At 38.4% G+C, this 23,745-nt stretch overlaps 1 protein-coding gene across 3 annotated transcripts in view; it reads right to left on the bottom strand.

The window, feature by feature from the left end:
• The window catches only part of ctnnd2a (catenin (cadherin-associated protein), delta 2a), a 267,403-nt gene that overhangs the window by 141,726 nt on the left and 101,932 nt on the right, over positions 1-23,745 (bottom strand). For all 3 annotated transcript variants that reach the window (XM_051940357.1, XM_051940356.1, XM_022201208.2), the window contains 2 exons: positions 1,949-1,983; positions 1,081-1,185 (listed from right to left, as the gene is read on the bottom strand). In XM_051940357.1, coding sequence (XP_051796317.1) covers positions 1,081-1,185; positions 1,949-1,983 — 140 coding nt within the window. The remainder of the gene's footprint in view (positions 1-1,080; positions 1,186-1,948; positions 1,984-23,745) is intronic.

Below are 23,745 nucleotides of genomic sequence, written 5' to 3'. Positions count from 1 at the left end.
GTCAGTAGACAATAAGTGAAATGAGAATGCAGTGTTCCAAAACCAATGACCTGCAAAGAAAATGCCAAGCACATTTAGCAAGACCTTATACACAGGCCGCCTCTCAATCATTGTTTGAATTGTTTATCTGAATCCAAGGCCCACAGGGTGGACGCGCTACTTAAGGATGCTACTTGAGACAGTTGTTAGCAAAAACTCAAGGGGCAGCATGGTGAGCTTAACTGTTATCTGCCTCCACATAAAAACAGTCCAGAGATGGTTATCTGCCCAGGAAAGAACACTTCTGGTATAAATTAGGACTTACAGTTCTTGGTTTTGGATTGCTACTTAATTAACTATGACACCCTTTCAATGTGAAACTACAACTTTATTCTAAGAAAATGCATTTTTAACTTAATATACAAAATATGCTTACTTTACTTAATTAGTATATGCTTAGCTGTACTGGATGCTTCTTGCCTAATCTGGAACAAAATCCTCCCTCGGTTCAACTTGCTTACTGTAAGTAGAAATGAAATCTGAGTGAAAACTCAATATTAACAAAGGGAATTGCTACACTTAAGCGCCATATCTAAAGGGCTGAGGGACTAATAAGAGTACATTTCCTTCTTTTCCTCCTCAATATGTAAACCAGCTGCAGTTGTAGTTTTTATTAAGACTGCCTGGATATTCTTTTCCCCACAGTCATTCTTTTTAATGAGTGACTGTGCACAGAAATTAAAACTGAGGTGCATATTCCTTTTGAGGTAGAAACAAGTTAGTTTTAATTTGCCGTAGTGCCTGCAAAAGTACAGCAGACCTTGATTTTGATTTACAGCTTGTTAAAATTCCTACAAGCAAATCAAATCTCTCAACAGCACATGTGAATAAACATACAAATTTTAATCTTAAATGACATTTGGTTTGTGCTTTTATTCCCTCAGATTGAAAGTGTATTTTGGTTTGGTTTTTAGTTCTGCTTCACTCTGATTGAACATGAACTGAAACAACTGGAATTTAAACACACTCCAGATATTATTAGATTGCGTCTGGCTTGTCTTCCCCAAACACACGCAAACACACATTTCTGTTGAAGCTTACGTTCTCCGCTGTCAAGTATTCCTGATTCCTGAAGAGAGCGAATGCAGGAATCCACCAACTCCAAGCCTGTGGTTAGCTCATCTTCAATATCCTTCTGTCCATCTGCTGCAGAGGAGAAAAAAATGACAGACACACACAAAGACACAGAGTGAGACAGGGAAGGAAGAGGAAGGGGGAATGAGGCAGAGATGAATGACGTCTCTCTGGACTGTAACCTCAATCCTCTACTCTCACAGACCGTAAAGCCCTACACATTATGACCTGGTTATGAGCTGTAGGGCATTTTGATTATATGCTGGAAAGGGCCCAGATAGGTTTGCCCTGGAAGCTGTCTGACTGGCAATGAAGTTGTTGTTTAAAAAAGTGTAGTTGACTCACTGTTAAGCAGATGAGCGAGGGGAAAAAAGGCAAAGAGTGCATGCTTGTGGTCTCTACACATGCAGATTGACACTGACCAGTGGCCTTGGTGTGACAAACTGATAAGTGTGTGACAAGGCTTTTTTGTCAGTGTGTCTGGTGAATGTGTGTGTGTGTGACTACAATCATCTGGCTATATGCTTGGGTGCTTCTCCTCATACATTACTAGACTGCAGGTATAAATTCCAAATGTCCCTTGACACACTCTTGTCCTGGGATGTCAGTCCAACACAAATGAAACAGGTCTTGAAGGTGTTGGTGCCATAAATCTTATCCTTCAACTTAAGATGTGTTTATATTGCATAACTGCAAGTTATCAGATCCAGCTAACATTCTAGCTAATATACGTTATCAATCTAGGTTTTCTTTTAAAATTAATCAATCAATCCATAAATAAAAACATGAAATGTGTGTATATGTATTTGTACAACCATTAATAGGTAAATTTTACCTTGGGAGTTCCAGCGAAACTGTTCATCTGCTGAACTGCAAGAAAAGGACGTGGTTAATAACAGGAATACTATAAAGAGCAATAACAAAGCATACAAGCACAACTGCAATTAGTTGCAGCATTTTAAAATCTATGACACATTACAGTAGAGCTTTCCAATTGCTTTGGCAAAATCTAAGTAAACAAACAACACTGCTTCAGATTCACACTTAGTTACCACTTTGAACTCTTCATTTGCACCAAAGTCTGTCATCCCAAAATGCATTCACAATGTATAATGTCTTATGTTTGTGCTTGTAAAACAAAAGGTATTTACTCTACTGAAAGTAACTTCCACAATAAAGTAAAACTCCCAAAACTTCTGAATGTCATTTCAGTTGTAAGTCAATCCAGGCCAGTTATTTTCAAATCTGAAACAGTTTACAGAGTACTACACACTCACATAACTGGGATTTAATTCTCAAACGGATAATCTTGTAGACACAGAGACAAACACACATACAAACACACACAATCATGCAAATGTACAAACAGAAACAAGACTTCCCCCCGATTTTCTTGATGGCTGTCAATTGATCGGTGATTGATGGGGGCATGAATGGAGAGAAAAAGACAAAGCAAGGTAGAAAGAAACAGACAGGCAGAACGGTAAAAGCTAGAGACAAATATTGAGCCGCCTGCTGTGTGATCAATGCAGACACGGACAGACTAACTGATACATATAGATTCTTTCATCTGACTTCATCTCCACCATTAGATTGGCTGTCTGGGATAATTCTGCATTTGTCCCATTTAGACTGTTTGTTATTCCACATATCCAAACTTTGTAAATTAAGTGAGTGTGTCTGCAAGTGCACTTTGGGTGTCATCGTACACTTTGTGTCTAAAATATTTATGTGCCTTCATGTGCATACAAGTTTGTTGAAGATTAGAGTGAATAAATTTACTGTTGGTTGGCTGAGACAGTAATAGTCGTCCAGAGATGGCTATTTTCTGAATAGCTTTCATAAACTGATTTGACTGGTGGAAGCAATTTTGATTTGGAACAAAGTAGCCTATTTCTGGAGCGCCATTGTATTATAATGTATGCAGTGACTAATACTCTGCTATGGAATCAAGGAAGAAACAGAACCATAGCTATGTGGCATTCAGATGGCTACAAACAGGAGCAAGAGGACAAGCAATGCAAGGGTGTTAATTAACAGAAGTTTGTTAATTCTATCATTCCTATTTTAGCACAGTGAACTTCTGAAATCAGTTGGCCTTTTTTGCAGTTTGGCTGGCTGCAGTCCATGAAGCTGTGATGCTGACAGGACACTTTTCATGGGTGGTGACCACTGGAAGGTCAAAGCTGGTGAGGATGCTTCAGTAGCGCTTACAGGCAACCGTAAATTTTTAGGCTACAATGCCGACAACAGCCCATCACAGCTGTGCTCAGACCACACCATAATCAACTTTATTACCAGTATATCTAAATGTTTAGCTGAATTTGTTTTTGAAAGTTGCCAGAGCACCACAATCTTCTTCATTTACGCTTCACCAACACACAGCAGCAGCACTGAAATGACAGGTAATGTGAACAGTAAGGCTATGACAGAGGAAGTTAGGGGATGTTTGCCAAATGTCTTTCTCTCTACTGAATATTGTTGAAACATTACAACATTCAAGACCTGATCTTATGATGTATTCTCACAGGAATCAGTATGAACTTTTAGTCTGTCTCCAATGGTTTATGTTTTGGTCTGTGACAGCATGATTTGTGTTTGTCTTTCCCTGAGGATGCAGCTTGTCTTGCATTTTTGCTTTTCGGTTGACAGTAATTATTATATAACAGCTAATCGCTGTAATGCAATGGTGCAGTAATAAAGGAGGAGTAGGGCATGAATGCAGACAAAGTCTCATCAGTTTGACATTAAGAGAAATATTATCACCTATGCTCAATGGTAAATCCTCCTGAAACAAACAAACTTCCATTTCTTCATTTTCAGAACATTTTCTCAGCTTTAAGACTAATAATAACTGTGACATGCACTATTATTTCATCTTTGCAGCTGCCCACTCACATTCGCTAAATTCTGTCACTTGTTTAGCACTGTCCATGTTTCCTTGTATTTGAGTAATTTTTCAAGCCCATACTTTGTGGGAATAAATCACAGAAGATTTTGTTTAATAAAAGCTCAATGGTCACAACTCCTGATTTGTTCTTGCTGCATGTTTCTGTTGTGATAAATGATCAAATAAGTGGTTCATTTTATTTTTGAATCGCTTTTGAACAGTATGAGCTCTTGGCTATTTTCACTGTAATTCCACTGCCTTTACTTTCACGCTCTTATCATGGTCGTCATGAGGACGAGTCATACATGCTGTAACTTCTGCTGTAGAGATATATTTCATAACTGTAGAGTAGCGATTGTCTGGAATCTGGTAACATCAGAACCATTGAGAATAGAACTCAGATTTAGATTTATGACTCTTATGATTAGGAGAAAAAAATCTGTATTTTCTTCATAACTTAAATAAGTGTCATTATCTTAGTCATTAAATGTGTACATACAATAGCCTACTTGCAGAAGTGAAGAACCAAGCTAATGTCCCTACAACTAGTGGTAATGGAAAAACTAAGTTATGCAGTTTATTTCCATATATTGTAAGGCTATGTTACTTTAAAATATAGGGACTTTGTGATCAATTCAACCAAGAAGCAGGCATATAAAAATGGCTAAACAGATTAGAAAAGACATTACTTTGCAGAAGTTTGATCTGTCTTCACGTAGGTATTAATATGATAGGTACAATGGTTAATTCTAATTTTGCTTCAATAATTCCACCTTTTCTTGTGAAATGATATTAGCATATAATTGCATAGATACTAACATGTCTAGATAATAAAATATCGGTGCAATGACAAGTCCATGAGTTATTCAAACAAGAGTAATAGGTGAGGAGATGGACTCACTGCTGTACGTAGGTTGTAATTAGGATTAAATTTGATGTACATTCAAACAAGATAACAAGCAACACACGCTATTGGAAATTGTACATCATGCGATTTCAATTGATATGTGGTACAATTGCAGCAAAAAATTCTTTGACAGTAGTTCAGTCGAGGGGAACTGATGTGAATTTGGATGTAAATTGGCTTCATTGGGCTCTAAGACATCTTGCTGCTGCCACCTTTGAGTGAAGGTGGCTTCCAGCACCTGGCTGTAACGTCCAAGGCTGGAGATTCCACGAAAGTTAACGTCATTCAAGTGAGGCCGTTGTGATCCACATGGACTGGACTTCTCACTCCACCACTCAGTATGCCTTAGGACCTACCCATGTAAATGAGAATCGCTCCCCTAAACTCCCTCAACTCTGGTGCGGATTCTTTTTTATTCGTTTTCCCATAAACAAACATATTTTATACAAGGTTTTTTTGTTTGTGAGCACATCGCAAGTAAATCTCAACAGGCAAATGTAGAACCATAAAATGAAAATACAAAAAGGATTCTTTACACTTTACATACACTCATGTGTATGTATATGAGTCTTGGGTCTGTATGTCTGTATGTATGTATAGATATGTTTGATCCCTATATATGTGGATATTAATATCCATTCTTTGCTCACCTTGATACTTGTGTTTAATATTCTAAATAAATATCTCAAACAAAAACAAAACAAAACAAAAAAAGGTCAACTGAAATAAAAAACAAATAAACACTTTAAGAGTTTTCAGCTCACTGGGCTAATGAAACACAGCCAATATTTTTCAATTCCAATGATTGATCAGCAGTTCACTTGTTTTATGAAGAACAGGAACCAAGATGCAAAATATTCTGCTTCCTGTTCTTCATGTAACTTAGGCCACTACAGATGTCATTTGCTGTTTTTTGCTTCATTTTAAATTAGTAAGAGCTGGTTTTATGACAGTATTATTTTGACTGCAAAACTGGGCTCTCTTCATGTTTATAACATACTGCAGAAAGTAAGTCATTCTGCCAGATGAAGTCTGGATTTTCTGTATTAATAGTGTTTTTTGCCAGGTTTTCAAGCACCAACCATTGGCAATCATCTTCTAAACCGTATATACATGTTGACTCATATGTGTCCAGCTCTTTTAAGTGGAATCAAAAATTGTGTTTGTTGACAAATTCCCAGTTTGTACAAATTTGGAACCGGCTCTTGAAAGCCAATCACACAGTAATTGCAGGTGTGATTGCGTTATACATGCAAAATCAAAATTTGCTGGATGCAGATGGAGTGCTGCGGTGCTTACAGTAAAGTATTATACATACACACAAACAAAAGCACTGAAAAAAGAGAGTGATAACCATGAGGAAGGGAACTGTGCTTCCATGTGCCTGAAGGAAATACAACAGGGTAACGGCAGTAAACATTGTGGCAGTGTGTTAAATTGCAGTTGGTAACAGAGAAAGAGAGAGAGCTGAGAGAGGGAAAGAAAACTTTGTACGAGGCACTCAGAGAGCTGATAGACAGGAGGGAGAGATTTAATAAGCACAGCATTATTCCACAACATTGCACACTCTCAGCAGCAATGCCACAACACTACACCCAGCGAGGCAGCGCTTCTCTTTTAACAGCGAGCCTGCGAGAATTTTAATTCACTACAACACTCTCTGCCACGCTTATCAACAGACAGCGTCATCTACGTTCCAGTGAATCACATGCATACCACACTCTTCACTTCCACATCACCGAAAGAAAAATACAGTTTGCTCCTATAGTACATTTGTGCAACGTGACGTTGTTTATGCCTCATGGGAGCATGGAAACTTTTAAGTAACTAATGAATTAAAAGAAACGTGTGGTGCTGTGGAAGCTTGTGGTGAGAAACACTTTGTCAATTTTATAGAAGTTTAATTTAAAGTTGTTACGATACAATAAAGGATCAAATGTGTGACACTGGAGCAATTTTGCTTAGGTGAGGTACAAACAAACAGATTAAACTCTAGTAACATGTTATGGGTTTATAGTCAACCTATGAAATATCTAGAAGAATTCAAGGTCAACTTGATGATCATTAGTCTCAGCTTGCATTACTCAAAGCAACATTACTCTGAAGAGTTCCACACTGCACACAAGGTCTGCTCAAATCCTACAGCTGCCCCTTCAAGATAGTAGCACTTAAGAACACTTGCTGTTGTGATAAGGCTGTCAGTGTGGATGTGTGGATGTAAGCTCGGCAAGCAAACACACATCATAGTTTGCTTTCACAGAACACAAGCACAATCTAGAGTTCAGGCATTTGGCTGCTTTTTCTATGCAGAACATTTTAATTGCCTTTGGGTTACTCCCACACTGAACGTGTGCAGATATTTCATACATGCCCAACATGCAAAAAATACAAACAAATTACGCACAGACCAAGGTGTCAATCAGCAACATTTAAACTAAGCGTTTTATGCTTTGATATTGCTATCTGTTGAGTTGGAGAGAGGAATATGGAGGCTTGGCATGCAGTTGGCTATTTCAATACTGCAGCATTAAACAGGAGCTAATAGTCCATAATGCTGTCTGACGTTTACAATGCACTGCAAGAAATGCCCTAACATCCTGACTTTCTGAAACTCACAATTCTTACAAGCATAACCATATTTATTATTTGTATTTTATTAGGGACTCAGAGATGTCAAGTAATTTCAATTTCTAATGATTTCCTCTCAAGAATAAGATGAGTTGAAAGAAAATGTGGTCTCTTTAACAAAAAGTGACATTTGGCCTACAACAGCATGTCTAATTTAGTAGCACACAGCAGCACCTGCAGAGAGCAAGATAAAGAGAATAAACTGAATTCATCTAAGGAGGCAGACCTTTTAATTTTCACATTTTTTAGTTTGAAATTTTACCAAACACTTAGAGGAAGGAAATAAAAAGATATGGCTGCCCAATAGCCATTGTGATAATGATGTAATATAATGAAATGGCATGCAGAGTGACTTTAATTGTACATGCTGTCAGCACGGGTATCAAGAATAATTCTGAAGTCAAAGGTAGTGGCTGATGAATGTCAATGAATCATAACTCCGAGGGTATGCAAAGAGGTGAGATGTCAAGGTCAGCTGCAGCACAGCTGGGGGCTTGAAGGGAGTCAGTGTCAGGCTCAGGGACAGCTGAACAAACATGATGAATGACTTCTTTAACATCTTGTTTTCCAACATTTATAAAATGTCAGTTGTCTCAGTAACTGCTGTTCACTGGGGCTGAATTAACCTGAATACTAAACCATTCAAGCCAAACAAGGTTCGGTCATTAGAAGCAGTCGAGTCTATTTAATTAACTTTTTTCATTATGCTATAAATCTACTAAATAGCTTACAACAGGTTCAGGATTGCACTTACCCTTAGACACATACAGTATATAACAGGTGGCTTTTGGAAAAACAGGAAAACTTACTATTGGCCTTGCTACAACAATGATTAAAAGATTTCTTCACCTCTGCAACGCCAAAAGAACTAGTGTCCTTCCCTCTGTTGTATGGAGATAAAAAATATTGCTAAAATTGCAAAAAATAAAAATAAAATAAAAAATCTATTTTACTTACACCAAGCCAGTATAAAGTCCTCTACTTGTATTTGTTGTGCACTTTTATAACTCCACGTGTGTTATAGATGCTGGTAAATGGATTATGAACTTAAGCTATGACTAAGCATAAATTACTGATGCCATGTTGTAGTATCTTAACAATCATCTACATTAGACATTCTAAATTCTACATGTTTGTGACTGACAGTAAATGACGCACTGGGTAACTACACATGGGTTGAATAACTTCGAGACATCAGTATTTTAGTTTCAAAGGTTTCTGTAAAAAAAAAAAAATTAATTAAAAAACAATTGAAAATAATGTGTGCGGTCCGTAATTGATTTGTAAAATGCATCATCTTGAAGAAAATGAACACTGATACTCAACATTTTATTGTAGCATTTCCCGCATTAGTCACTCGTCAAACAAACATCTTGATTGATTGATTTTATAGCTAACAATGTGGCAAGTCCAAGAGGCTGTGCAGACATTTTATACCAACTTTCAGAACAATACATTGTTATATTATTTACTACAGAGAAGCTCATGACAAAGCACTATGCATAATTAATGGCAAATTAATTCATTAGTAAAAAAATCAATGAAGTTCTTTAAAGTTCATCATAAATCTCAATGATCGATACACTTTTGTCTGAATTATGCTTTAGAAAAATTTGTTCTTTGCTGTTTGACCTGAAGCATTGATAGACTGTGTCTGTGGTCAACTTCTCATCCAATTTGCACTTGCTTAGCACCACCTTATTTGTGAATCTTTCCTGTAGGGTTCAGCCAACTGTTCACAAGCAACTAACGGGAAAAAAATGCTCTGAACATTTACACTTCAACACAGTTTCGCTCTGTTCTGTAGGGAATTCACGTCCACCTACTAACTGCACTGTTCAGAGTGTAAGTACTTCAAATCTAGACTGAAGACAATTTCTGCCATGCTGTGTAATGCAAATCCACGGCCTACATGCACTGACATGGTGTGAAACTTTCATGAGACGTAGCTGATTCCTTTGAGGGAGAAAAATGACAGCAAGTGATAGGCAAAATTCTGCCTACTCACTTTTAGACGTGGAGTTTGTTGGGGAACATCTATCATTTTTGTAGATCTGTCTGTTGTATAGACACATATCTACACTGGTGGTTGTCATAACAACGTTGTTCTACTTCATCACCGTCACATGACTGTGTGACACCATAACGGTAATCTGTCAGTCAAGACAGAGGAGTGGGCTTTTATGCTCTGTGCAGGATGTGGGGGTGAGGAGTGTATAAGTGTATGTGTACGTGCGTGTATATATGTCAGAGAGGCGGCGGCGTTTGAAAGTGGCGTTCTGTTTGAAGTGGGTGAAAGGACATCACACGCTATGTGCTGTATATGTGTCTATATGTGCGTTTGTGTGCGTGCATGTTCATATTCACATGCAACTTCTCTGACACTCTTCAGAAAGCTCTCCATTGTGCTCGCAACAAGGCTGAGGACAAACTTTTGTTGATATGACAGGTGAATGACGCTTCAACAGCCGGGCTGAAAGAGAATTGTCTAGTCAAATGTTCTGAAAAATTTCTAATGGTTGACTACTGAAGCTGCAACAAACCTCCATTTCTACAAAAAAGAAAAAAAAAGAAAACAATGTACACAGTATTGACAACTCCAATAAAGATATTTCAACTTTCTGCAGCTTACTCCTCTCCCACTCAGCCTTTAAATCCTACACACTCACATGTAGATGTTTAGCCTACAAGCATACAGGTCTCGATATCTCCATGTATTTAAGGTGTGTTTTATGTGTTGGTATTTCCACTGCCTATCTGTAGTTGCAGTTTACACCCAGCCATTTGTCTGTTCTTGTTCTATGGTGGTAATATGGCCAGAAAAAGTTTTTATACAGAACTGTAGAACAGTACAGTGTCACAGTTAAGTTGACCTATGTGACCTTACAGATAAAAAAAAAAGATACATGTAGGGTCATCAATTCATCACTTATTTCATTTTGTTGTGATTACCAAACAATTCAGGAAAAATAGTTCAAAACATGTTTTGTGAAGCCACAACTTGACCTCTGACCGTTGAACACCAAATCTAATCAGCCCATCCTTAAATCCAAGTGGACATCTGTGCAAATCTGAGAATCCATCATGGCGTTGAACAGACATTGCATTCATGAGAGCGAGATGGATGGATGGATGGATGGATGGATAGGTCAACATGAAAACAATGCTCTGGCTACTGCCGTCATGGCACAGAAGCATAAGAAACAAACACTAGAGATACTCTGTTGTTATCCAGCTTTAACCTCATCTTACTGTGCATGCATGTGTACATGGAAGCAAACAGACATATACACACAAAACATTCATGACTGCAATAAAAAAGAAGAAAAGGTTACATGGGAAATAAGATGCAATTGTACTCCTGGGGCTCACAGTGTCTTGGTGGTCAGCACTGTCATCTTGTAGCGAGAAGATCCCTGGTTCGATTGGGATTTTTGTGCATGGAGTTTGCATTTTCTCCCTGTGCATGCGTGGGTTTTCTGTGGGTACTCGAGCTTCCTCCACAGTTCAAAACTGGGGTTAATTGATCATTTGAAATTGTCTGTAGGTGTGAATGTAAGTGTGCTTGTTTGTCTCTCTGTGTAGCCTGTGATAGACTGGTGACCTGTCCAAGGTGTCCTCTGCTTCACCCAATTCATAGATACAATTGAAGTTCAGTGTTTAGTACATTCATGATTGAATTTTTAAATTATTCCCATCTCCTCCTCCTCCTCATCCTGCAATCATCTGCACTGCACTGCATGTGTTTCACGTTTTCTATCACAGTGTCTGCCAACATGCTCTAACACACTCCACAGAGTTACACTTGTGTATCTGCACAGAATGTGGGTTTCCACGATGAGCAGCACCTGCTGGTTGCACTATTTCAGCTCAGGAATCTGCTGTGTGTGTCTAAATCACCAGCTATTATAGTTATTATGATAGGTGGGCTATCGCCGTTTTGCACCGGCACAGATAATGACAGAATACTCCATGCATAATTCACCGGGGAGGGTGGCCTGACACTAGGTGTGCCTGTATTATTGTGTTCCACACAGACAGGGGCCGTCTAATATTTATACTCATCTAACAAGGCTCACTGCGGCAAGACTGTTAGGACATGTTATTGAAGAAGAGATTAAAAGCTCTATGCTGCACATATTATGAAATAAAGCTTAATTTTGGGAGACTATTCAACAATAATAAAGTTTGAATGTTCGCTCATGATTGAGCTACGGACGTAGATTAGGTGGAGAATTAACTCATTTCATTTCAACAAAGTCCTTAATAAATAATGAGATTTGCTGCATTCTTATTAATAATGGAGTATTATATAGTATATAAAAGGTGGTTTGTGTGTGTTGGTTTATGCAAACTACTTTTCATATGCTGTGTTTATGCAGAGTCCTGGGAGACCTATAAGGGAATATGTGGCATGCATGTGCACATGGTATTTAGCACCAAGTAAAGAAGAGATGTAGGCAAAAGCAGCAGTTGACGAGCTGAAGAACGAGCCATGCACCAGGAACAATCTGGTGGTTTTCAGAATGCAACAGCTACAGTAAGGAATCAAAAAACAATAAAGTGACTCAGCCATCTATGCTGTGCTTTCTAATATTTATTTTTATATTTATAGTACTGTTTACAAGGTCAAAGTAAATTCACTTGGCCTGGTTTACACACAAATGCAGACATAAACTCTACATTTCTCTACTAAAGGCAGTTCTTTCTATATATTTAACTTGTACTATGATCTGGATTTTTTTATACTTTTGCCTTGTTCGACATTTCAATTATGCATCTTATTCAAGCTGCAGTGACCATGAAGCAAAAAGAACGTTTTAACAAAACCATTAACAATATTAATTGGAAGATATGCACTGTTGGCTCCATTAAGGCCTCCTTGACTGAAACATAATCATGTGTAGCAAAGTAGCCATAATATTAGCATAACAATACAAATTTACATGATAATAATAACACCATGGGGTGATAAGTATATCAGCAAATTAAAGCCAAAAGTGCAGATGATGTATCTGCACACAAAAACTCAACTAAACTCAGAAAACAGTCAGCTCCCAGACAACAACATAACAGTATTTCTTTATACATATCACAGATTTACAGTGTGTAGTGTTTTTTTTTGTAACTTCCACACAAAATGCATCAAATGTTTCCAGATTGAAATGAGAAAATGTAGAAACAAATATTAAAATTCTAAACGATGTCAACCACAATAAACATGCTCCCGCAAAAATGGATTACTGATAGGGCTGATTATTAGGGATCAACACTCAGTAAAAAAAGGGAACAGGTAAAAACGTTTGGGATAAACCAGCAGTTGTAATTTGTCATTGTGTTGCTGGCTCAGAGTCAGACACCGTTTGGCCTCATCCAGTCAGAGTCACTAATGATTGATTGCACATGTAAAACTGTCAGTGGCACTAACTGAGATCTAGACAGTGTGCAGTCAATCATCAGAATGCCTTTAAAACTGGTTATGACTAGAAATGGAATGTGGTCTCTGAAATGAATTAGCATCTCCATTCCAATACCCTCCTTTAAATGTCCTGTAATGTCGTGACCAACATTTCTTGTTAAAAGAAAGGATTGGTTGGAGGAAAAATGCCTCTGTCACATCCGGTTGACATTTTCATGGAGTAATGGAACACTTCTGTAAGTTTTTTGAGCTTCCCAGTGAAACAGATTTATGTTTTAGCAATTCCACACTTTACTCCTCTCCTTTCAAATCTACACAGTTTGTTTCTTCTCAATAAATGGAAGGAGTTGCAAATTGCTCTTGAAATGCATTCCATTTCCACTCTGTATACAATGTAATAGCCCGAGCCATATTTCTTTTAAAAATATGCAAAATTATACCCACGGGCTCTATATTGTCTGCTAAATATATTTCATTGTTCTCTAGCCCAGCCGGCACTGTGAAACCCACACGCTAACAGCTGATATGACACAGACACAGACATAGATACTCAAGGGCAGTAGCGTGATGTCATGACTGGATAGGACATCTCAGCGCTTTGGAGGATGAAACAGTTGACTGTCTAAATCACTCATCTCCCCCAAAGGATAATCCAACAATGATTTAGTGGAGTCACCAAGTCACTCTCAACAGCTTCCACTCTACTGGAGCGATATCTTAGTGTGGTGTGTGTGTGTACACAATGTGTGTGACTATGTGAAGGCGTGGAAGAGGTTATTCGCCTTACACTGTCTCTCTCTTTGAAACCCCCAAGAGACCAATTACCAATACTCTGCGGCTCCACACACACACACACACACACACACACACACACACACACAGACACACAGACACACAGACACACACACAGACACACACTTGTAATCTTACACCACACGGGACCATCGCTGTTTGACTGTGTGATCAGCATAATGGCTCAACATGAACCTCATATTGTCAATATCATGATTCAGGGGAGATCACTTAAAGAGTGGGATAGTTATTCCATAAAATACAAACATGCAGAGAAATTAGAAGCTCAATTTGAACTGAGATGGAACATTCAACATGTCAAATTAGCAGAAGACGGCACAAAAATGAGCGCAAAACAAAGATTGATGGCACTAAATGTTGTGTAATCTTGTAATGGGTCAGTGTAATGAAAAAACAAATCTTCTGAAATGATCTTCATCTTCCCCCTTTGCCTATTTATTTACATCAGAGCATACTAATCTTGTAGCAGAGTAGACAAAGTTGTTGCCAAGCTTGATCTAAATAGTTTCTTCTGGGAACTTAGCAACACTCAACATATGCCACTTGTTTGAATAATTAAGAGGCTGTAAGTCAAATCAAACGACATCAAACGATTAATGGCTGGGCAATCAAAGCTGGCAAACAAAAAAATGTTTCTAATGTATGCAGAACTTATATAGATCTTTACATTATGTGTAAAATTGTCACGTAGTATTAAAAAAAAACAGGTGGGTGAGTTGAGTCAGAGCATGTTACAATTTAAAATTAGCTGCTGTACAGATTTTGAGAGATTCATTGCTAGTAGGTGAGCTAAAAACTTATGAAAAAAGCAATATTCATGAACACCATCACCGCACTTTGGCTAACACAGCGTGACGCAATGTAATTGCCACAACATCAGACTTAAACACATGAAGCAGACTGGCAGTAGAAGATGCTTGCTATTGGTTTGTAAATGTTGTTAACTGTTTATGAGTTGTATATATTTATCTGAGCATTACATCTTCCTTTGAATAGAAATAAGTACACTTGCAGACATGCTACAAATCACATACTCAACAACCTTCACTGCTTTCAATTTTTTTGCTGTCTTTCTCCCTGTTTCTCTCTGCTACCCCTTTTCTCTCTCTGCTCTATCTTCACTCCCAACCAGTCGAAGCAGAATGGTTATGCCCGCCCTGAACCTGGTTCTGCTAGAGGGTCTCTTCCTGTTAAAAGGAAGATTTCTCTGTGTCACGATTAGATGCTTTGAGGTAAACACTGAATTTGTTCAGCATTTACTTGTAATTGTAGCTCCTCGTGAGGGATGTCTGGGAGTTGCATCTCTGGGATCACAATCAGGGGTTGATCACTGCAGTTTTATATATTAAGTACCAGCTCTTTTATAAGCTCAAACCATGTCCATCTGCTGTTTACGAACAAGACAGAATGATGGGTATAACTTACATTTGGAGGCATTATAATTAATTATGCAATTGTTAAACATAACATCCTGGTAAGAGGACATTAAGTGTCAGATTGTCTCTGTCATGGTGTTTGTTGCTAGTTAAACTTCCACAATGCTCTCTACTGTGCAAACACCAGGAACTGCTCAAAGTCCGAAAGACATCTAATAAGTTCACTACAATGTCAACTAATAAGAAGCTCTACCTTGGTGGCTCATCCAGATACAGCAAATAATGTACAATATATTTTCTGACATGCATGCAGAGAATACAGTTCTTCTGTTGTCTTTTGGAGCTTGTGGAGCAGATGTAGAAATGCCATTTTTTCTAATTCATTGCAGAGATATTCAGCAGTCAAGCGTACGCACTGACTTAATTAACTGAAATGTACCTGAAGTATGAATTATGCAGGAAAATGGTACCACCTTTTTCAAGGACAATGCCTAGTCCATAAACTGCTATTATTTAAATTTGCCTGGTAAATTTGTAAGTGAATCTTACCTTTCTATTTAGAAAGCATAGGAGGTCATCATCAGTTGTTAAACAGGCAATAGCAGTGTTGAATAAAATGCTCAATTAAGTTCACAAAGTTTGTATTCTATAATAATTATATGTATGGTACATTTCTATCTGTCATTATCTTTCAAATTCTTATGTTTTTCAAAGGTAAAGAAAAAAATACAATTTTGATGCTGGCATTACATATGAGCTTCCTGCTGCCTTGCTCTGGATCAGCCTTTGAAAAAACTTCCTATCGGTCGATCATGTTTCCTGGTATGTACTGTGATTATTGTCTTGAATAATTCTGATTTGGCTCATTTCGAAACAGTCAGTCAAAGAGTGAAAAGCAATAATATTATAATTCATTCTATACTAATGCTTACTGGAGCTATCAGTTCATATGTTTCAGATTCCTATACTGTAATGAATACTATAGACAGCTAATGTACCACGGGAGAAGGACTGCCTCTTTAAAGTGAAAATGAATGATGGTCATGCCTGCTATTACACAAAGAACAAGGCATAGGTGTTTCAAGATGATGAGGCTGTTCACATAGCCCTCATGAATGCATACATACAATGTGTGGAAGGTATGCACGCAAATACTGTGAATGATTGATGAGAATGATTGTGATGTGACATGCAGTGGAGGCCTGGGGCTGAGGTTTTAATTAACTGGTAGGGGAAGAGCTGACTGGTCCGGCTATCACAATATATCACCATGTCTGGTCCCGCAATGACTCAACAGCATCCATCGAAGAACCTAGAGCATGCACACGAACACACACACACACACACACACACACACACCACACACACACAACACACCACACCAATCACACACACACACACACACACACACACACACACACACACACACACACACAACCACATGCAATGCCATTCTGGCTATAGCAAGCTGTGATGTTGAGCAGGGCGCTGCTAACTGCAAGTGATTTTACTGTCTCTCTTTTGCCTGCTAGCGCTACAAAGTTATTAATTCTTATCATTTTGCAGACTGTTGTCAATAAGCACCAAATGTGTTAAAGTCAGCATTTGCTAACATCTTGATAAAACAGACACAAAAAATATGCTAAGATTTGATTAACTGACTGGGTAAAATATGAAGCTTGTGGGAGGAAATATGACAGTGTGCAGGTTATTTCCCAGTATTTACATTTCTGTTCTCTTTTTCTGTTTCCTCTGTTTTATCTGCAAACAAACATGCAGAAACACACCACAGGTGACCTTTTTTTAAAAAATGATTTCGCATTAAATACAAGAATTGAAAATATATATTCTGTCTGCATGAATGGAAGCACAATCAGTTGCGAATGAACAACCTAGGACCTACAGTGTGTTATTTAAATAAAATAGGATATTTGCATATTAAACACAGGAAAAGAATGTTTGGTTGGTTGCTGTGTGAGTTGTGATATGGAGTGGATTGAATTTCTATTTAGTCCAAACCTCACTTCATGAGTGACAGTAATGAACAAATGAGACTAGAACATTTTTTAAACAAGCAATAACCACCTCACACTTATTTACAGTCTATAATGCTGCACCGCTTATAGTTATTTTTTCTCAATGCAAATTGCTGACATTAAAAGAATAGAAGAAAATAATAGCAGGAGCATATGAGGTGAATAATGTGTGATTATTAATTTAAATTGTTTAAACACCTTATGCACAGTCAATTGTAACCAACATAGGGGTAAGCACACTAACACTAATAAATCACTTTAAGTAGGAATGCCAGAGATAAAGATCCTCCTACCAAACATCTCCATGTTCAAAGTTATTACGTGACCAAAACTCCATTCACTCCCTGTTTATTAAATATATTGTCTTGTCCATCTCTTCTGAAACCTTTTAGTATATCTGTACTAACTTACTTCTCAACAACTAGCAGAAAAAAAAGCAAGCAAGAAAAAGAAGACCTGTAAATAGTTCAGCATTTTCCACTACAGTCATTCCTTTTACCTCCTTTTACAGGATTCATGTCATATAGAAAAGACAGCATAGAAACGGGTTCTTTTTGTGTATAAAATAGCCAGCGGAGATACCTGAGGGCAAGAACGTCAGCGCGAATGCTTACCTTAGCACACTTAAAGCCATGAGACTGATGGTCTCAGAAAAATAATTAATAAAATACCATGGGAGCTTCAGTTGTACTTCAGTTGAAGGCAGCTGGAGCTTTTCCTTTAGTTCTCGAAGGTGTTTCAACTCTCACCCAAGAGGCTTCTACAGTTTTCCTTCTTCTTCTTCAAAACTGAAAAAACCACGTGGATGGGAGACAAGCCATCTCCAGGAAGAAAGAAGTTTAGTTGCCTCCCTTGAAGCTCTAATAACAAACACTATAACCTGGATACTGAGAATCTGCACAGGTAATTAAACATTATTTTCTTAATACAACCAGCACAGACCATTTGTGATGTTATACATGGATGGGTTATTGAGTTTGATTCAGCAATGTGACCATTTTTTTATGTGATTTCGAGGTTTATTCTTGCACTAAGTTTATGCTCATGAAACCTTTTGCCATGAACAAGTCTAAAAGCATGTAACAGATATGTTTTAACAGAACAAAAATGTCAGAGAATACATTAAAGATTAAATGCAAACTAACAGGTATTATTCCAATTTGCTGATAAAAGACCACCCGTCTACATATGAATCATTTGCAGTATAAATACAAAACATATGTGCACTTTGGACATATTATGCTAGAGTTAATATGTGAACAAAGTACATCCACATGTAATTTCTGCTCACTGTTGTCCAAACTCTTGACGGTAAAACCTGACAACTGCGACTCTCCACAAGCATTCATCTATATTATGTCAGCTTATATCATCAAATGATTCTAACCACCCACGATATCGTCTGATTCATTGAGTTACAATGCAAACAAAATCAATTTGGGAGCATCCAGAAGAGGTGATAAAAGTCACAATGAAAAGTGTAATCATGGCATTCAGTTATGGCTCTTGGGAGGACTCTGCCCCTAGATCCAACCCCTGGCCCAAAGGTATATAACTTGCGTGCTTTATTGTGTTCATCTAAATCCTCTGTGAAGCCTTTGTGGGAATATGATGCTTTGTGAGGCACAGCACAGTATAGTGCACGCACTGCTTTATGTTTCAATGAATGACTCCAATCAATCACTAGTTCTGTCTTTTTGTTTGCTCTCAAACCTGCGGAGGTTTTAGTATTCATGTAGGCATCAGGAGTAACGATGCAGAATAAAGGCGTGGAATCTAAACAGGCACTTTGTCTTTTTGTCAATTTTTGTCCTTTTCACATTGTCGGTGCATATTGATGCAAGTGTTGGTGAGGTTCAGCAAGTTAAAGGGAAGAACTTTTTGTAATTTGTATAGAAAAAAAATGAGGAGGCCAGGCACAGATGTGTGGACACAGACTGACAGTAGAACCACCTGTCCCTGGCACAAATACTCAGACAAACAAAAGCACATAACCTATTGCCCACATAGCCTCCACTCCACAAGTATAAAATCTTCTCCTCAAACTGCTTCAGGCATTGATTCCTTTGGCCTCAGGGTATGGAGCCTCTAGAGGACAAACCCACTCACGTTCTTTCTCTTTCGCTTGCCCTCTCTGTCTCTCAGTTTTTTTCACTCTCTCTCTCTCACAAACAGGAATACACATGCAAGTCAAAGCTTTCTGAGGTTCTCCAGACGTTTTTAAGGACATCGCTCAGTGGACGACAACTTGAAAATTAGTCAGGTTTCTATGTCCTGCATGGTTAATTGACGTGCACATTCACTTGGATCGGCATCGCAATTTCTATCTATAGCCATGACCTTTAATTTATCACTTTTTCTTTAACGACTCTTCAAAATGTCCCTGAGGCACATGCTTACATCAAGTTTTTCCCATTCCTTGCCCTGATTTCACACCTTCCTCCTTTATTCTCATATCTGTCACCTGTTCTCGCTATACGTTTCTCACTCTATATCACCTATCATGTTGGATTTTCTTCTTCCTACACCTATCAGGTTCTTCATGTCTGTGAATGTTATCATTAACAGTATCTACGGCATCTCTGGAAATCCTAAGACAGTCGATCAAATCCCATAATGGCTTATACTTCTGACAATATGTCTATTCCACAAAACTCCAAAAGTACAGTGCCTTGTGAAAGTATTCGGCCCCCTTGAACTTTTCAACCTTTCGCCACATTTCAGGCTTCAAACATAAAGATATAAAATTTTAATTTTTTGTCAAGAATCAACAACAAGTGGGACACAATCGTGAAGTGGAACGAAATGTATTGGATATTTTAAACTTTTTTAACAAATTAAAACCTGAAAAATGGGGTGTGCAATATTATTCGGCCCCCTTGCATTAATACTTTGTAGCGCCACCTTTTGCTGCAATTACAGCTGCAAGTCGCTTGGGGTATGTCTCTATCAGTTTTGCACATCGAGAGACTGAAATTCTTGACCATTCTTCCTTGCAAAACAGCTCGAGCTCAGTGAGGTTGGATGGAGAGCGTTTGTGAACAGCAGTCTTCAGCTCTGCCCACAGATTCTCGATTGGATTCAGGTCTGGACTTTGACTTGGCCATTCTAACACCTGGATATGTTTATTTGTGAACCATTCCATTGTAGATTTGGCTTTATGTTTTGGATCATTGTCCTGCTGGAAGATAAATCTCCATCCCAGTCTCAGGTGTTTTGCAGACTCCAACAGGTTTTCTTCCAGAATGGTCCTGTATTTGGCTCCATTCATCTTCCCATCAGTTTTAACCATCTTCCCTGTCCCTGCTGAAGAAAAGCAGGCCCAAACCATGAGGCTGCCACCACCATGTTTGACAGTGGGGATGATGTGTTCAGGGTGATGAGCTGTGTTGCTTTTACGCCAAACATATCGTTTTGCATTGTGCCCAAAAAGTTCGATTTTGGTTTCATCTGACCAGAGCACCTTCTTCCACATGTTTGGTGTGTCTCCCAGGTGGCTTGTGGCAAACTTCAAACGAGACTTTTTATGGATATCTTTGAGAAATGGCTTTCTTCTTGCCACTCTTCCATAAAGGCCAGATTTGTGCAGTGTATGACTGATTGTTGTCCTATGGACAGACTCTCCCACCTCAGCTGTAGATCTCTGCTGTTCATCCAGAGTGATCATGGGCCTCTTGGCTGCATCTCTGATCAGTCTTCTCCTTGTTGGAGGTGAAAGTTTAGAGGGACGGCCGGGTCTTGGTAGATTTGCAGTGGTCTGATACTCCTTCCATTTCAATATGATTGCTTGCACAGTGCTCCTTGAGATGTTTTAAGCTTGGGAAATCTTTCTGTATCCAAATCCGGCTTTAAACTTCTCCACAACAGTATCTCTGACCTGCCTGGTGTGTTTCTTGGTCTTCATGATGCTCTCTGCACTTTAAACAGAACCCTGAGACTATCACAGAGCAGGTGCATTTATACGGAGAATTGATTACGCACAGGTGGATTCTATTTATCATCATCAGTCATTTAGGACAACATTGGATCATTCAGAGATCCTCACTGAACTTCTGGAGTGAGTTTGCTGCACTGAAAGTAAAGGGGCCGAATAATATTGCACACCCCACTTTTCAGTTTTTTTATTTGTTAAAAAAGTTTAAAATATCCAATAAATTTCGTTCCACTTCACGATTGTGTCCCAATTGTTGTTGATTCTTGACAAAAAATTAAAATTTTATATCTTTATGTTTGAAGCCTGAAATGTGGCGAAAGGTTGAAAAGTTCAAGGGGGCCGAATACTTTCACAAGGCACTGTACTTCTTTATATACTGCAGGAAGACATATAATACTTAAGGACAGTTAAAGGTAATATTTTGTTGACCTTAAAAGAGGTAAAATATTGACCGTACATTACACTAAACCCATTCATGTGTAATATTGCAAGCCATCACATATTTTTCTGTAGGCCATCTCCACCATGATCACCGTTTGTTACCTTACAGTTGTGAATAACAGTTGGCATTTTTAGAAACCAGCATACTTTAATCCTGTTAAATGGAAGCTATTTCTCCCCACCACTGAACACACTGTCATCACACACACAAACACAGAAAGATAAATGCCTACAGGACAGCAGACAGGCAGGACATTGCATGCGGGTGATCCTGTACACACAAACACACACCACAAAGGCTGGATATTAAATAGCACTGTAATAGCCTGTCTGGCATTTTGAGTGTGTGGTCAACAAAACATCTCTGTATTATCTGTATGGATGAATGCGCACTCACGTTTTTTTCAACTATTCCTGTTGAATTGACAACAAAGCAGGAAACATAATCCCACATAAATACATACTAATAACCACTTTCACTGACACACACTTGAATAATAAGAACCAAAGTCGAACTGAAGACGATACAAAGCCAAATGATGCAGACAAACAATCAAATTTCATGGAATGAATTCTGGGTGACTTAAAAACCGATCCGAAATAAACATATCAACACTGAAGACATGGACTAGCAACAGAATGCTTCTTTTTTGGACTAACAAGACACCAGCAAACGTCTCCAAATACAAATGACACATTATTCCTCACGGCCAATCAGCGGCATATTTATCACCTTGTTTTGACCTGTAATTACAGCGCTCCCCTGGGCCAATCACTGCAATTTACAAAATGTGAAAAGGAGCGTATTTACATGTTATGTTTAGATGTGAACAGAACTGACTAATGAATAAATGATGGCAGAGTTTCATGGATAAACAGGAAGTACTATTGTGGCTATTCATATCAAAAAGAAAAAAAAAGAGGACGTGCTTAAATAGCCATCAGGAGTCTTAACCTTTGAGGTGACATTACTTTCCATAGAATTTATTATTAAGCTATTTTTTCCTCTGTTTCTTGTCCCATTTAACTCTGTTCTTTCTCCGTACTTTTTCTTTCTAGCTCTTTTTGTCTCCGTCTGTTTCTTTCCTTAACACACTCTCTGTTTTTCTCTCTGTGTCTGACTCTGGCATGGTTTGGTTGGTTCTTATCTATTCTCACCACTATCTGGTGTGGGGAGAAGATAAGCATTCATTTGCATGTTTAATGAACCAAACACCCCCGATTCCCCTCAGCACTAGGACACACATACACGTGCACACACACCCACAAACACTGCTGCTGCTGGCCCTGCAGGCCTCAGTCTCCTTGCTGTTGACATGGAGTCACCAGCTGCCGACTCCTTCAGGAATAAACACACATAATATAGAGAACAGCAAACAGAAGGGAGACATTACTTGGTCTATTATTTGGTCACATCATTTATAAACTAAAAGGAAATGATATAGCAGACACTGGCAAGAAACAACTAAATCTCCTTGAAGTTGGAATTTCATACGATCCTTACACTCTACATAATAGCTGAATACATGATGACAATCAGTAAGAGAAATACAAATAAAAGCTAAATCTTTGTCTGGGTATACAACTAACAGGATGTCACAGGTAAACATGGAAGGACTTGGCACTGAAGCCACTCTCTCCTTAGAATTATAGACAATCTCAAAGCAAAATACTGAAGACAGAAAATCTCACAGACTAAAACACAATCCTATACCTGTCCTGAACCCTCAACTGTAAATGCAATGTAATCCTTTTATTTCGTGAACCTACAAAAACATAAAAGCAAAGTTTAAAAAAATGTAACTGTGCCATGTGCAAAAGTTCAGACTAAGCCACGATTCACTCACAGTCTGGGTCAGTCTGCTTTTAGTTTCCAGCCAAGAGTCTACTTGTTCCTGACTTGAGAATTTTCACCCACTCTTCACTTTGCAGAGCCATTTTTAGTCTGTCTTGTACGTGTTTAGGATCTACCCACAGCTTTTCAATGAATTTCAAGTCTGGGCAGTGTGAGGACATTTCAAAAGCTTTAGCCTGCTTCTAGTTTCTTGAAGTGGTGGATTTTGAGGCATACTTGGAAACAAGAGCTCAGTCAAGTGAAACTTCACATTCACTTGACTGAGCTCTTGTTTCCAAAACGACTCTGGCTCATCCGGTTGCTTTGCATACCTCAGCCTAGGGCTGGGTGATA

Source organism: Acanthochromis polyacanthus, chromosome 20 (assembly GCF_021347895.1).
Source record: "Acanthochromis polyacanthus isolate Apoly-LR-REF ecotype Palm Island chromosome 20, KAUST_Apoly_ChrSc, whole genome shotgun sequence".
Lineage (NCBI taxonomy): Eukaryota > Metazoa > Chordata > Actinopteri > Pomacentridae > Acanthochromis > Acanthochromis polyacanthus.
The sequence above is the reverse complement of the archived record's forward strand: the minus strand, read 5'-3'. Positions and strand labels throughout refer to the sequence as shown.